At 40.2% G+C, this 15,730-nt stretch overlaps 1 protein-coding gene across 2 annotated transcripts in view; it reads right to left on the bottom strand.

The window, feature by feature from the left end:
* Positions 1 to 10,154: 10,154 nt before the first annotated feature.
* The window catches only part of hook3 (hook microtubule-tethering protein 3), a 79,703-nt gene continuing 74,127 nt past the window's right edge, over positions 10,155 to 15,730 (bottom strand). The window contains exons 22-23 of one of the 2 annotated variants that reach the window (XM_081367225.1): positions 11,960 to 12,096; positions 10,155 to 11,067 (exon numbers count right to left, since the gene is read on the bottom strand). In XM_081367225.1, coding sequence (XP_081223351.1) covers positions 11,052 to 11,067; positions 11,960 to 12,096 — 153 coding nt within the window. In that variant the 3' untranslated portion in view covers positions 10,155 to 11,051. Of the gene's footprint in view, positions 11,068 to 11,810; positions 12,097 to 15,730 lie in introns of those variants that run through there. The other variant, XM_081367226.1, reaches the window with a different exon arrangement.

The following is a 15,730-nucleotide window of genomic DNA, read 5'->3' as shown; positions in this document are numbered from 1 at the left end:
AGCCGACACAGGCAAACACACAACACAGCCGACACAGGCAAACACACAACACAGCTGACACAGGCAAACACACAACACAGCTGACACAGGGAAACACACAACACAGCTGACACAGGGAAACACACAACACAGCTGACACAGGCAAACACACAACACAGCTGACACAGGCAAACACACAACACAGCTGACACAGGCAAACACACAACACAGCTGACACAGGGAAACACACAACACAGCTGACACAGGCAAACACACAACACAGCTGACACAGGCAAACACACAACACAGCTGACACAGGCAAACACACAACACAGCTGACACAGGCAAACACACAACACAGCTGACACAGGCAAACACACAACACAGCTGACACAGGCAAACACACAACACAGCTGACACAGGCAAACACACAACACAGCTGACACAGGCAAACACACAACACAGCTGACACAGGGAAACACACAACACAGCTGACACAGGCAAACACACAACACAGCTGACACAGGGAAACACACAACACAGCTGACACAGGCAAACACACAACACAGCTGACACAGGCAAACACACAACACAGCTGACACAGGCAAACACACAACACAGCTGACACAGGGAAACACAACACAGCTGACACAGGCAAACACACAACACAGCTGACACAGGCAAACACACAACACAGCTGACACAGGCAAACACACAACACAGCTGACACAGGCAAACACACAACACAGCTGACACAGGGAAACACACAACACAGCTGACACAGGCAAACACACAACACAGCTGACACAGGCAAACACACAACACAGCTGACACAGGGAAACACACAACACAGCTGTCAAGCGGTATTGTGTGTGGTAAAAGACAATGGTAAAATACCATCAAGCGGTATCTCTGGTCGTAATCAGTCCTTCACTGACCAATCAGCGTTCATTAGCAGAATGCTAGCGTGTTATGGGCAACAACAACTCAACCTGTAAGTAACCGAAAGGACACAAGTACTCGTTCATTCAACTTTCGACCTATAACCCATGTTGAACTTGCAAAACCTACAATCAAATCTGAGATTTCTCAACGGCAATCGGGTGAAAGAGACACATTTAGCCGTCTAGCTCCATAGACTCCCATTCATTCTGCACTCATGGGCGATCGCCCCCAGTGGAACTCTGGTGGAACTACAACCAAATTCGGTATAATAGGACTCAATAGGGAGTGGCCAGGCTCTCCACAGACGGGCTCTGATCTGACTGTAAATTCAATCAACTAGTAAATCAAGCAATCGAAGAACCACTGCTGTAAAGACTAAACAACAGATATGCCAAGATGCCCAAACAAAAACACAGAGCGCACGTCATAACCCAGAGAGGATAAAGACACTCCACATAATCAATGGAAATGAGCAATCCTTTTACAAACCAGAGAGAGACAGAGTGAGATCTCACTCACCGCTTCTTCCTCCTGAGATCCTGAAGATCTGAAGCTGTGGACGGGAGCACTGATGTCCTCTGGTGAAGTCTGCTTTCAGGTTAGACCCGGAGCCATTAGACACAGGCGGAGATCAGAAGATCCCACTAGGAAAAGCATCGCATCCCTAAACAACATACTGTTCTTCAAGTGTTCTTCAAACGGATGCAGGTTTCTCCCCAGGAATTTTATGATCATCTTGAACACATCTACACTGATCTGTCGGATTCTTCTGCTCTTGTTTCTGCTTTTATTTGGAGATTGTGTTTAACCTTCATCCTCAACTTCACAAACTGTTGGAGTAAACCCAGATCAGAGTCAGGAAGGACAGCACTGGTTTACTCTCTGGAGGTTTTCTCTTTGGGTTTCTGGAAGCTCTGCAGGATCTTGATCAGAATGCCACACTCACTTATTTAAATAACTTTCAAATCAGAAACAGAATCGGACAATAACTGTTCCATGTTTCTAACCGCAATCTGATAAGATTCCAGCAACTGTTCACACCAGATGCCACATAATCAATCACAAGCAGCAGCCAATCAGAAGAGCGTGTGGGCGGAGCCTCTCTGCAAGCGCAACCAAATGTTCATACAATAATAAATATTGAACCATTTTAATGTTAATGAAAAATAAATACTGGGTGACTGAAACAACCTTTGTCAGGAAACACTTGTTTGTTCACAGTTTGAATGTCAGTTTCCTTTCATTTATTTTCAAGATCTGAAGTGAATTATCCACAGTCACTTTCAATGATTGTGAATTCAAATTCACATTCAATGATTTTAACAGTAAATAAAGCACATAATCAGTACCTGAGATTATCATTGTCAGAGTGTTGTTCCAGAACTGTGATGACACGTTTAAATGGTCAACGGCATCGTAAATCACGCATAGTTTTGGTAACACTGTATTTACTAACATTAGCTAACAATGAACAATACTAATGTTCACAAATACAAACTTTGATTTTAATAATGCATTAGTAAATGTTGAACTTAATATAAACTGAGATTTATAAATGCTGTAGAAGTATTGTTCATTCTTAGTTCATGTTAACTAAGGTAGTTAAATAATGCTAACTAATAAACCTTATTGTAAAGTGTTACCAAAGTTTTTTATACTTTCATTTTTAAAAAGATGAATTGAAATATATATGAATGGGTCACAAAATGTATGTTCTGTAAAGCCCACAAATAACCAAAATGATCTATAATAACAGAAAACAATATTTGTATCCTGAGATGCTTGAGTATCACTGAGTAATAAATGACTTTAATAAACTCAGCTGTTTAGCATCAGTGTTCACTGAGAGAACAATGCTAATGTTGTCATTACCCTCCGAGGACGAGCAGATGTTCCAGCTGAGGACGGACACCTCTTCATCAGATGAAGGATCAGCACATCAGACCCGTGTCGTCCACAGAACGCACTCATCTTTCCTCGACTCCCTCGCTTCCACCAGACAGAACCGGGCCACTAAACCCTTCGTTTCCCACGTTCATCCACACTAGCGTGAGTCTGGAGCCAGAACGAGTTCCTCGGAGAACCTCGGAGAACCACCCGTGAACAGACGAAGATGATGAGGTGAAACTCCTTCATCACATGGCTTCAGCTGCGGATGAACTCTGTTCGTTACACTTTATTCTGATGGTCCCTTTAGAACATTCTGTTGACTATAACTAACTTTGCAACTACATGTCAACTAACTCTTTCCTGTAGCTCTAACAGTAGAGCGCTGGCGCTTGCAACGCCAAGGTCATGGGTTTGATTCCCAGGGAAAGCAAGAACTGATATGACTGTAAATGTGTAGCTTGAAATGCAATGTAAGTCACTTTGGATAAAAGCGTCTGCCAAATGTAAACTCTCATTAGAGTATTAGTCGACTATCTGCTAACTCTTTATTGTGATGCTCCTCAACAGACATTCGACTGTAAGTAGAATATAGAAATGCTATAGAAATGAAGGTGACTTGACAAATAATAAACATGACAATAATCCAACATATAGTGTAAAAAATGAAGACTACAACAAATAAGAAAAGAAAATATAGTGTTATATATAAATTAATAATAGAAGTTAAAAAAGAACAAAAAGAAAGAAATTAATATAAACTGAAAAAAGAACAGGTATGATGAGATCATCATCATATAAATATCATACAAGTCTCAGAGATCAGTGCGTTTTGCTTTACTATTTTTCAACCCAAGTATAACTCAAAATAATTTTTCATATCTTTCTGAAATAACAAAAAGTTGGGTTTTCCTTTTGTCCATTTTTGTTTATGTATTTGGTATTTCCCCATAATCAAACAAAGATTAGCAATAAAGGCCACATTTGGAGGTAATCTTTGTCTAATAAAATAAAATAAAAAACTATTTTTCAGAAAAATAAACTTTCATCCCTAAGCATTGACAAAGAAAACATTCCAAATCGACCCAAAACCTTTAGCTATAAATGCAATACAAACTTAAAGCTGCAAGCAGCATTTAGCGGGGTTCAAGCATTTGAGGCCATTATGCACATAAGGCAATTTAGTGAGTTGTCTGAGTTTTCATTTAGGATTTACAGGCTTTTGAGTGGTTTTTGCCATACCCATTCTCTAAATTATCCTGTTTTGGCTACCCAAAGGGTAAAGTTTAGGTTTTCTATTTAATTATTGATCTAGAGAGTCCAGAGAATTGTACTGCACTGGTTTAGTTACGATCGGGCAAAAAACCTAGGACTAGTTCGCAAAAGTAGGTTTTTAACATAATAGTGAATATTTGATGAACGATTTGATTGACAGCAGTGGTTCTTGAGGCAAAGTTGGTCAGTATGAGGAGATCTATCAAATGATAGGCATCACGTGATTACTGATCCGTAAAACTCGTTAGCGCCAACTAGTGGCCGATTTCTTTCAAAATTCTTACAGACCTCTAGGGCCACGAGTCGAACATGCCCATCGAGTTTTGTACCGATCGGCCACCGTTAACCTTGTCTAATAGGTGCTCAAACTTCATTGGCCGATGGCGGCCATGTTTTTTGCGATACGCCAATGTCCTCATAGACATACATGGCACCTTGGACCAAGACACTGCATACCAATTTTCAAGTCAATAGGACTAACGGTCAGGTGGTTATAGCCCTTTTCATGTTTTTTTCATGTTATAGCGCCACCTAGTGTTCAATCGTCGCGAGTTTGGTGAAGATATCTCATTTACTTCTGGAGTTATAGCCATTTTGGTAAAAGCAGCTCCGCCTACTTCGAACGTTTGAGCGCCCCTTAGTATCCGCCCCGTGTATCGAAATTTCAACTTTTTTTCAATAATTATTGATATTCAGTCTCCAGAGAATATTTCTGCATTGGTTTGGTTTTGATCGGGTGAAAAACCTAGGACTAGTTCGCAAAAGTAGGTTTTGGACAAAATCCAAAATCGAAATCGGAGATCCGCCTCGAGCCAGGGGTCACAGTGGTGTAAGACACTTGAGTCTAGGTCAAACAGGCTAAGAGTTATGAGCGATTTTGTACTTGGGTCATACACTGATAGGTTGTCCCCAAATTGAGGCCTACCATCTGGCCAGGTTTCAAGTCTCTAGGCCTTACGGTTTGTCCTGCACGATCAGTTTTACAAATCCTTACAATTACAATAGGGTTTCAGCATTTCATGCTTGAACCCCTAATAAGTGGACATAATTTTCTTTCACAGTCCCACAGAAATCACATTTAACATCTACATCAGCACGAAACCGAGTTTACTGAACTCCATTAATGTTAATGACATCACTTCCTGTAGAATCTGAAGAGCTGATGCATTTGGTTTGAACATCAGATTACATTAATGATCAGATGAACTAGAATGAGTTGAATCGCGCAGAACACAGAGCCGGTGTGTGTGCGTCTCACACACCTGTGTTTCTCATTACAGTGAGCTGAGGTCGTCAATGAGAGCTGTGTGTTGTCGTCGGCCACAGCTCATTAGAAATGAAAATCAAGCGTTTCATAAATGCACACATTGTGAGGCCGGTTTTCCTGAGGCTCGACTGATCAGAATAATTACTCGGCCACGCTTTGAATGACGGCACTAATTTGTTTGGAGTGTTTCTGAAATGACATCAGCCGAGTGTGGATTAGAGGAGGAGAGTTAACGCCTGAGGGCGAGCGCGTGTGTCCGCTAGCCTGGGAGCGCGCGTGTCCGCTAGCCTGGGAAAGGGCTCTCTAATACTCATGTTCTGCAGAACAAACTCAGATGCGCTGGAAGTTTCCAGGCCGTAAGTCTGTTCTGATGCACTTTTCTGATTCTGATTTTCTTGGTTGTAACAAACGTTCAGTCAGCGCTCACAGCCGATAGGTCAAAGGCCAAGCCGCTTTCACATATAACTTTTTTTAACAACAAAAATGAACCATCACTGAACTTACTTAAGCTGGACTGTGACACTATTTTCTTCTAGAAACAAACTTTGTTGCATTATTTCCCTGTTATCTCTGTAAAGCTGCTCTGAAACACTCTGTACTTGTAAAAAGCGCTGTATAAATGAAGGAGACTCGACTTGCTCCGTTCATCATCTTTGGGGCTTGACAGTCACGATCAGTGGATGTTGAATGGAAAAAGCAGCATGAAAACTGTTGAACACTCGTCTTGTGTTTCCTCAAAGGAAAGGGTAAACGATGACAGAACCATCATTAGCTGAACGAGTCTCAATCTCCCGGAGCTTGTAAACTCGTAGGAATATAAGAGCATGTCAGAATGTGTTTTATCAGTAATGAAACACCTGTGACGACACGCCGAGAGAGTTTAAGTTTAATGAACAGAGAAAACAAACTTCATGGAGCATCATATAAGCGGAACAGCCAGAGGTCCAGGGGATCCAGTGATGAACAGATAGACGATGATTATTCTCTCTATTGTATTGACCTTGGTAGGATCTCACGTGCTGGATGTCTGATATCTATGGAAGCTTGTTTCCACCACAGAATAAAACAATTGCGACTTTATATCTCACTATTATGGGTTTACATCAAGCAATTCTGACTTTATTTCTCAGAAATGCATGTTTATATCTCGCAATTCTAACTTTATAACACACAATTGTGTTATAAAGTCAGAATTGCGAGATATAAAGTCAGAATTGCGAGATATAAAGTAAGAATTGTGAGATAAAAAGTCAGAATTGTGATATATAAAGTCAGACTTGTGAGATATAAAGTCAGAATTGTGAGATATAAAGTCAGAATTTCGAGATATAGTCAGAATTGTGAGATATAAAGTCAGAACTGTGAGATATAAACTCAGAATTTCGAGATATAAAGTCAGAATTGTGAGATATAAAGTCAGAATTTCGAGATATAAAGTCAGAATTTCGAGATATAGTCAGAATTGTAAGATAAAGTCAGAATTTCGAGATATAAAGTTAGAATTTCGAGATATAAAGTCAGAATTGTGATATATAAAGTCAGAATTGTGAGATACAAAGTCAGAATTTCGAGATATAAAGTCAGAATTGTGAGATATAAAGTCAGAATTGTGAGATAAAGTCAGAATTGTGAGATATAAAGTCAGAATTGTGAGATAAAGTCAGAATTGTGAGATATAAAGTCAGAATTTCGAGATATAAAGTCAGAATTGTGAGATATAAAGTCAGAATTTCGAGATATAAAGTCAGAATTGTGATATATAAAGTCAGAATTGTGAGATACAAAGTCAGAATTTCGAGATATAAAGTCAGAATTGTGAGATATAAAGTCAGAATTTCGAGATATAAAGTCAGAATTGTGAGATAAAGTCAGAATTGTGAGATATAAAGTCAGAATTGTGAGATATAAAGTCAGAATTGTGAGATATAAAGTCAGAATTTCGAGATATAAAGTCAGAATTGTGAGATATAAAGTCAGAATTGTGAGATATAAAGTCAGCATTTCGAGATATAAAGTCAGAATTGTGATATATAAAGTCAGAATTGTGAGATACAAAGTCAGAATTGCGAGATATAAAGTCAGAATTGTGAGATACAAAGTCAGAATTGTGAGATATAAAGTCAGAATTGTGATACAAAGTCAGAACTGTGAGATAAAGTCAGAATTTCGAGATATAAAGTCAGAATTTCAAGATATAGTCAGAATTGTAAGATAAAAAGTCAGAATTTCGAGATATAAAGTCAGAATTGTGATACATAAAGTCAGAATTGTAAGATATAAAGTCAGAATTTCGAGATATAAAGTCAGAATTGCGAGATATAAAGTCAGAATTGTGAGATATAAAGCCAGAATTGTGAGATAAAGTCAGAATTTCGAGATATAAAGTCAGAATTGCGAGATATAAAGTCAGAATTTCGAGATATAAAGTCAGAATTGCGAGATATAAAGTCAGAATAGCGAGATATAAAGTCAGAATTTCGAGATATAAAGTCAGAATTTTGAGATATAAAGTCAGAATTGCATGATATAGTCAGAATTGCAAGATATAAAGTCAGACTTGTGAGATATAAAGTCAGAATTTCGAGATATAAAGTCAGAATTTCGAGATATAAAGTCAGAATTGCATGATATAGTCAGAATTACGAGATATAAAGTCAGAATTTCGAGATATAAAATCAGAATTGCGAGATACAAAGTCAGAATTGCGAGATATAAAGTCAGAACTGTGTGATATAAAGTAAGAACTGTGTGATATAAAGTCAGTATTTCGAGATATAAAGTCAGAATTGCGAGATATAAAGTCAGAATAGTGAGATATAAAGTCAGAATTGCGAGATATAAAGTCAGAATAGTGAGATATAAAGTCAGAATTGTGAGATATAAAGTCAGAATTTCGAGGTATAAAGTCAGAATAGCGAGATATAAAGTCAGAATTGTGAGATATAAAGTCAGAATTTCGAGGTATAAAGTCAGAATTGTGAGATATAAAGTCAGAATTGCGAGATATAAAGTCAGAATTGCGAGATATAAAGTCAGAATAGCGAGATATAAAGTCAGAATTGTGAGATATAAAGTCAGAATTGTGAGATATAAAGTCAGAATAGCGAGATATAAAGTCAGAATTGTGAGATATAAAGTCAGAATAGCGAGATATAAAGTCAGAATTGTGAGATATAAAGTCAGAATTTCGAGGTATAAAGTCAGAATTGTGAGATATAAAGTCAGAATTGCGAGATATAAAGTCAGAATTGTGAGATATAAAGTCAGAATTGCGAGATATAAAGTCAGAATAGCGAGATATAAAGTCAGAATTGTGAGATATAAAGTCAGAATTTCGAGGTATTAAGTCAGAATTTCGAGATATAAAGTCAGAATTGCATGATATAGTCAGAATTGCAAGATATAAAGTCAGAATTGTGAGATATAAAGTCAGAATTTCGAGATATAAAGTCAGAATTGAGAGATATAAAGTCAGAATTGTGAGATATAAAGTCAGAATTTCGAGATATAAAGTCAGAATTGCGAGATATAAAGTCAGAATTGCATGATATAGTCAGAATTTCGAGATATAAAGTCAGAATTGCATGATATAGTCAGAATTTCGAGATATAAAGTCAGAACTGTGTGATATAAAGTCAGAATTTCGAGATATAAAGTCAGAATTGCGAGATATAAAGTCAGAATTGTATGATATAGTCAGAATTTCGAGATATAAAGTCAGAATTGCATGATATAGTCAGAATTGCGAGATATAGTCAGAATTGCATGATATAGTCAGAATTGTGATATAAAGTCAGAATTTCGAGATATAAAGTCAGAATTGTGAGATATAAAAGTCAGAATTGTGAGATATTAAGTCAGAATTGTGAGATATAAAGTCAGAATTTCGAGATATAAAGTCAGAACTGTGTGATATAAAGTCAGAATTTCGAGATATAAAGTCAGAATTGCGAGATATAAAGTCAGAATTGTGAGATATAAAGTCAGAATTTCGAGACATTAAGTCAGAATTTCGAGATATAAAGTCAGAATTGCGAGATATAAAGTCAGAACTGTGTAATATAAAGTCAGAACTGTGTGATATAAAGTCAGAATTTCGAGATATAGTCAGAATTGCGAGATATAGTCAGAATTTCGAGATATAAAGTCAGAATTGCATAATATAGTCAGAATTTCGAGATATAAAGTCAGAATTTTGAGATATAAAGTCAGAACTGTGAGATAAAAAGTCGCAATTACCTTTTTTATTTTTTATTGTGGCAGAAAACAAGCTTCCATAGACTTTGTAACTTCCATTGATAAACACAAACCTATAGTTTTCAAGTTTCCAAACGATTGTGATAGATCGTGTTTTACACTCATGCCAAATGTTTTATCGTCATCTAATGTAGGAACACTGAAGCATCTCGTTGTTGAAAAGTGAACGTTTATCGCGATGAAACGAGTTTCTGGAGGTTTCCAGTTGCAAGTCTGAGCTCAAGTTTTCTGATTCGTTGTAAGAAACGTTCGGTCAGCGCTCACGCCAATAGGTCAAAGGTCAAGCCGCTTTCACATGCCCCTCCCCCCTCACCTGTCACAGGGGTCAAAGGTCACGATTCATTTGAGCTTTACGATACAGTGAAGAGCAGTGAAGCTGCAGAAACATGATCAGAAGTGACTGATATAGTTTTAGTTAATAACCCTGCGCTGATCTGACGCACATTTAAACTAAAACAGAAATGAGAGTGTAATGAACATCCCTGCGTCAGGAGAACAATAGTAGATCCACAAACCAAACAAAACAAAGAACAGCCGTGATTTTGAAACATGAATGTTTTATACAAGCTTTATTTACAACTTGATTAACAACTGTACAGTTTTGCAGCGTTGGAAGCACGAGTTCATCAATGAAGACGCATTACGAAACGCATCTGCTCTGCTGATCGCTCCTCCCGCGGCGCACACATACAGTATGTACATATTGTATACAAGCAATATAAAACTTGGCAAATGGAGCGAATGTTTGCTACTTCAGATGAAAGTTCTGATAAACACAGACTCGCACCGCAGTCACAGGCTCAGACTGCAGAGTTCATCAGCGTTGTCCTGCGTTTGAGGCGTTTCTCTGCTCTGGACGGTTGTGAGAGACGTTTGACCTCTGAACTCAGTCCACAGTGATCAGAAAGCCTCAAACATTCAATCAATCGCCTGTTAAACAACACTAAAGCAGATATTGATCGCAGACACGATCTCGTTTGGTGATTATGAAGAAGAGCAGCTGAAGTGTCAGAATATTCACTGCTGTAGTTTGGGTCAGGATCATCAGAAGCACTTACTGATTCAGCATTAAATAAATAGAAGAGAAGCGAGTGCAACACTATCAGTAACAGATCCGGCATTCACACACTGACTCTACTGAAGCTCATTATCAATCATACGGATCATAAACTACAGAAAATACTGAGACAATGATCAATGCAACTACACCGACGTGAGGAACATCAGGGTTTGATGATGGAGTTTCATCCGTCTTTAACAGTAAATAAAGCTCACGCTCTTCTGCCTGATGATTGACACGCGCCGGCCCCGCCCACTTCTGACCAGAGCATTCTGGGACAGCACACAGACGCTGATGGGTTAGTTAGTGTGCAGCGAAGGGTTAAACTGTCAATCACGCAAGCCCCGCCCCCTGATGTCATGAAGCCCCGCCCCATGCCGCTCATGCTTTAACATCACTGTGAAAGAGAGAGATTGACAGGTGTCAGTCACAGATTCAGTCTAGCGTCACTAGAGTCGCGGTTCCTCGTTCAACGTCATGCTTTTATTTTCTCCTGATTGTGTTTCTGTCTCGTTCTCCAGCACTAATATCTAAACATTCTTAAATCAGGACACATTTACTGGAGAAGCAGCAATGACTGAAGATATTAAGACTTTCTTGATGAAAAATGTATCGTAATTAAGTGAGTTTATGATTAAAACAAGAACAAATATCTAAAGGCTTGTTTCCGCCACAGAATAAAACATTTTAAAAGATAATTGTGACTTTATCAAAACATTCTTAAATCAGGACAGATTTACTGGAGATATTAGAGACTGGAGAGTTCATGTTTTCTGAGGAAGACCATCATTAGCAGGAGTGAAGGACTAACGCGCGACTCGAGTGACAGTGATTGACAGCAGCTGTGAGTCTGTTTTAAGGCATCGGGAATTAATCAACTAAACAAAAAACAGGAAGAACAAAATTATGAAGCGCCTTCACACAAGCGTCCTGACGACCTACACGAGATGCACACATTCAGCTCTTTCAATGCATAGATATCAACAGAAGATAAAGACGACAGGTTATAAAGACTCGACGTAACTTTAGAAACACGCCCAGCAGAGCCAATAAAAACACTCAAACGTTTCTGTGCGTCAGTAACAACAACCCTTAAAATACTGCAAAGCCTCCTTTAAAAAGAGGTGTCCGACGGGAAGTGACACGTTGGTTCAGGAGTGTGTGGATTAATTAATGCTGATGTAATTAAGCAGCGTCCAGAGACCCGGGTTCATCAGATGGGCTGATGGAGGAAGAGGGCATTATGGGATGGAGGCGGGTCCTGATTGGTTGCCGTGGCGATGCTCTACCTGGCTGCCGTGGGCTGGACGTGACCCGGATAGGCCCGTCTGGTGCTGGTGGCCTGTCTCTGCCGGGCCAGGAACGACTGACCCGACCCGGTGCCGGCCAACCGGTCCTCAGCCGCCTTCTTCTGCAGAGCCATTCCCTGAAACACACACACGTTACTCACACATCTGAACACACACACGTCTGAAACACACACACACACGTTACTCACACATCTGAACACACACACGTCTGAAACACACACACACACGTTACTCACACATCTGAACACACACACGTCTGAAACACACAGGTTACTCTCACATCTGAACACACACACGTCTGAAACACACACGTCTGAAACACACACACACGTTACTCTCACATCTGAACACACACACGTCTGAAACACACACGTCTGAAACACACACACGTTACTCTCACATCTGAACACACACGTCTGAAACACACAGGTTACTCTCACATCTGAACACACACACATCTGAAACACACACGTTACTCTCACATCTGAACACACACACGTTACTCTCACATCTGAACACACACACACGTTACTCTCACATCTGAACACACACACGTCTGAAACACACAGGTTACTCTCACATCTGAACACACACACGTCTGAAACACACACGTTACTCTCACATCTGAACACACACACGTTACTCTCACATCTGAACACACACACGTCTGAAACACACAGGTTACTCTCACATCTGAACACACACACGTTACTCTCACATCTGAACACACACACGTTACTCTCACATCTGAACACACACACACGTTACTCTCACATCTGAACACACACACGTCTGAAACACACACGTTACTCACACATCTGAACACACACGTCTGAAACACACACACACACGTTACTCACACATCTGAACACACACACGTCTGAAACACACACACACACACGTTACTCACACATCTGAACACACACACGTCTGAAACACACACACGTTACTCTCACATCTGAACACACACACGTTACTCTCACATCTGAACACACACACGTTACTCTCACATCTGAACACACACACGTTACTCTCACATCTGAACACACACACGTCTGAAACACACACACACGTTACTCACACATCTGAACACACACACGTCTGAAACACACACACACGTTACTCACACATCTGAACACACACACGTTACTCTCACATCTGAACACACACACGTTACTCTCACATCTGAACACACACACGTTACTCTCACATATGAACACACACACGTTACTCTCACATCTGAACACAAACGTCTGAAACACACGTTACTCTCACATCTGAACACACACACGTTACTCTCACATCTGAACACACACACGTCTGAAACACACACGTTACTCTCACATATGAACACACACACGTTACTCTCACATATGAACACACACGTTACTCTCACATCTGAACACACACACGTCTGAAACACACGTTACTCTCACATCTGAACACACACACGTTACTCTCACATATGAACACACACGTTACTCTCACATCTGAACACACACACGTCTGAAACACACGTTACTCTTACATCTGAACACACACACGTTACTCTCACATCTGAACACACACACGTCTGAAACACACACGTTACTCTCACATCTGAACACACACACACACATCTGAACACACACGCATCTGAACACACACACGTTACTCTCACATCTGAACACACACGTTACTCTCACATCTGAACACACACACGTCTGAACACACACATTACTCTCACATCTGAACACACACACGTTATTCTCACATCTGAACACACACGTTACTCTCACATCTGAACACACACACGTTACTCACATCTGAACACACACACGTTACTCTCACATCTGAACACACACACGTTACTCTCACATCTGAACACACACACACGTTACTCTCACATCTGAACACACACACGTTACTCTCACATCTGAACACACACACACACACACACGTTACTCTCACATCTGAACAAACACACGCATCTGAACACACACACACATTACTCTCACATCTGAACACACACACGTTACTCTCACATCTGAACACACACACGTTACTCTCACATCTGAACACACACACGTCTGAAACACACACACGTTACTCTCACATCTGAACACACACACGTTACTCTCACATCTGAACACACACACGTCTGAAACACACACGTCTGAAACACACACACGTTACTCTCACATCTGAAACACAAACACGTTACTCTCACATCTGAACACACACACGTTACTCTCACATCTGAACACACACACGTTACTCTCACATCTGAACACACACACGTTACTCTCACATCTGAACACACACACGTTACTCTCACATCTGAACACACACACGTTACTCTCACATCTGAACACACACACGTTACTCTCACATCTGAACACACACACGTTACTCTCACATCTGAACACACACACACATTACTCTCACATCTGAACACACACACGTTACTCTCACATCTGAACACACACACGTTACTCTCACATCTGAACACACACACGTCTGAAACACACACGTCTGAAACACACACACGTTACTCTCACATCTGAAACACAAACACGTTACTCTCACATCTGAACACACACACGTTACTCTCACATCTGAACACACACACGTTACTCTCACATCTGAACACACACACGTCTGAAACACACACGTCTGAAACACACACACGTTACTCTCACATCTGAACACACACACGTTACTCTCACATCTGAACACACACACGTTACTCTCACATCTGAACACACACACGTTACTCTCACATCTGAACACACACACGTTACTCTCACATCTGAACACACACGTTACTCTCACATCTGAAACACACACACACGTTACTCTCACATCTGAACACACACACACACGTCTGAAACACACACACACACACACGTTACTCTCACATCTGAACACACACACGTTACTCTCACATCTGAACACACACACATTACTCTCACATCTGAACACACACACGTCTGAAACACACACGTTACTCTCACATCTGAACACACACACACGTTACTCTCACATCTGAACACACACACGTTACTCTCACATCTGAACACACACACGTTACACTCACATCTGAACACACACACATTACTCTCACGTCTGAAACACACATGTTACTCTCACATCTGAACACACACGTCTGAAACACACACGTTACTCACATCTGAACACACACACGTTACTCTCACATCTGAACACACACACACACACGTTACTCTCACATCTGAACACACACACGTTACTCTCACATCTGAAACACACACACGTTACTCTCACATCTGAACACACACACGTTACTCTCACATCTGAACACACACGTTACTCTCACATCTGAACACACACACGTCTGAAACACACACACGTTACTCTCACATCTGAACACACACACGTTACTCTCACATCTGAACACACACACATTACTCTCACATCTGAACACACACACGTTACTCTCACATCTGAACACACACACGTCTGAAACACACACACGTCACTCTCACATCTGAACACACACACGTCTGAAACACACACACGTTACTCTCACATCTGAACACACACACGTCTGAAAAACACACGTCACTCTCACATCTGAACACACACACATCTGAAACACACACACGTTACTCTCACATCTGAACACACACACGTCTGAAACACACACACATTACTCTCACATCTGAACACACACACATCTGAAACACACACACGTTACTCTCACATCTGAACACACGTCTGAAACACACA

This window comes from Scardinius erythrophthalmus, assembly GCF_964197995.2.
Source record: "Scardinius erythrophthalmus genome assembly, chromosome: 5".
NCBI classification, from domain to species: domain Eukaryota; kingdom Metazoa; phylum Chordata; class Actinopteri; order Cypriniformes; family Leuciscidae; genus Scardinius; species Scardinius erythrophthalmus.
This window is presented reverse-complemented; position numbering and strand designations above follow the sequence as displayed.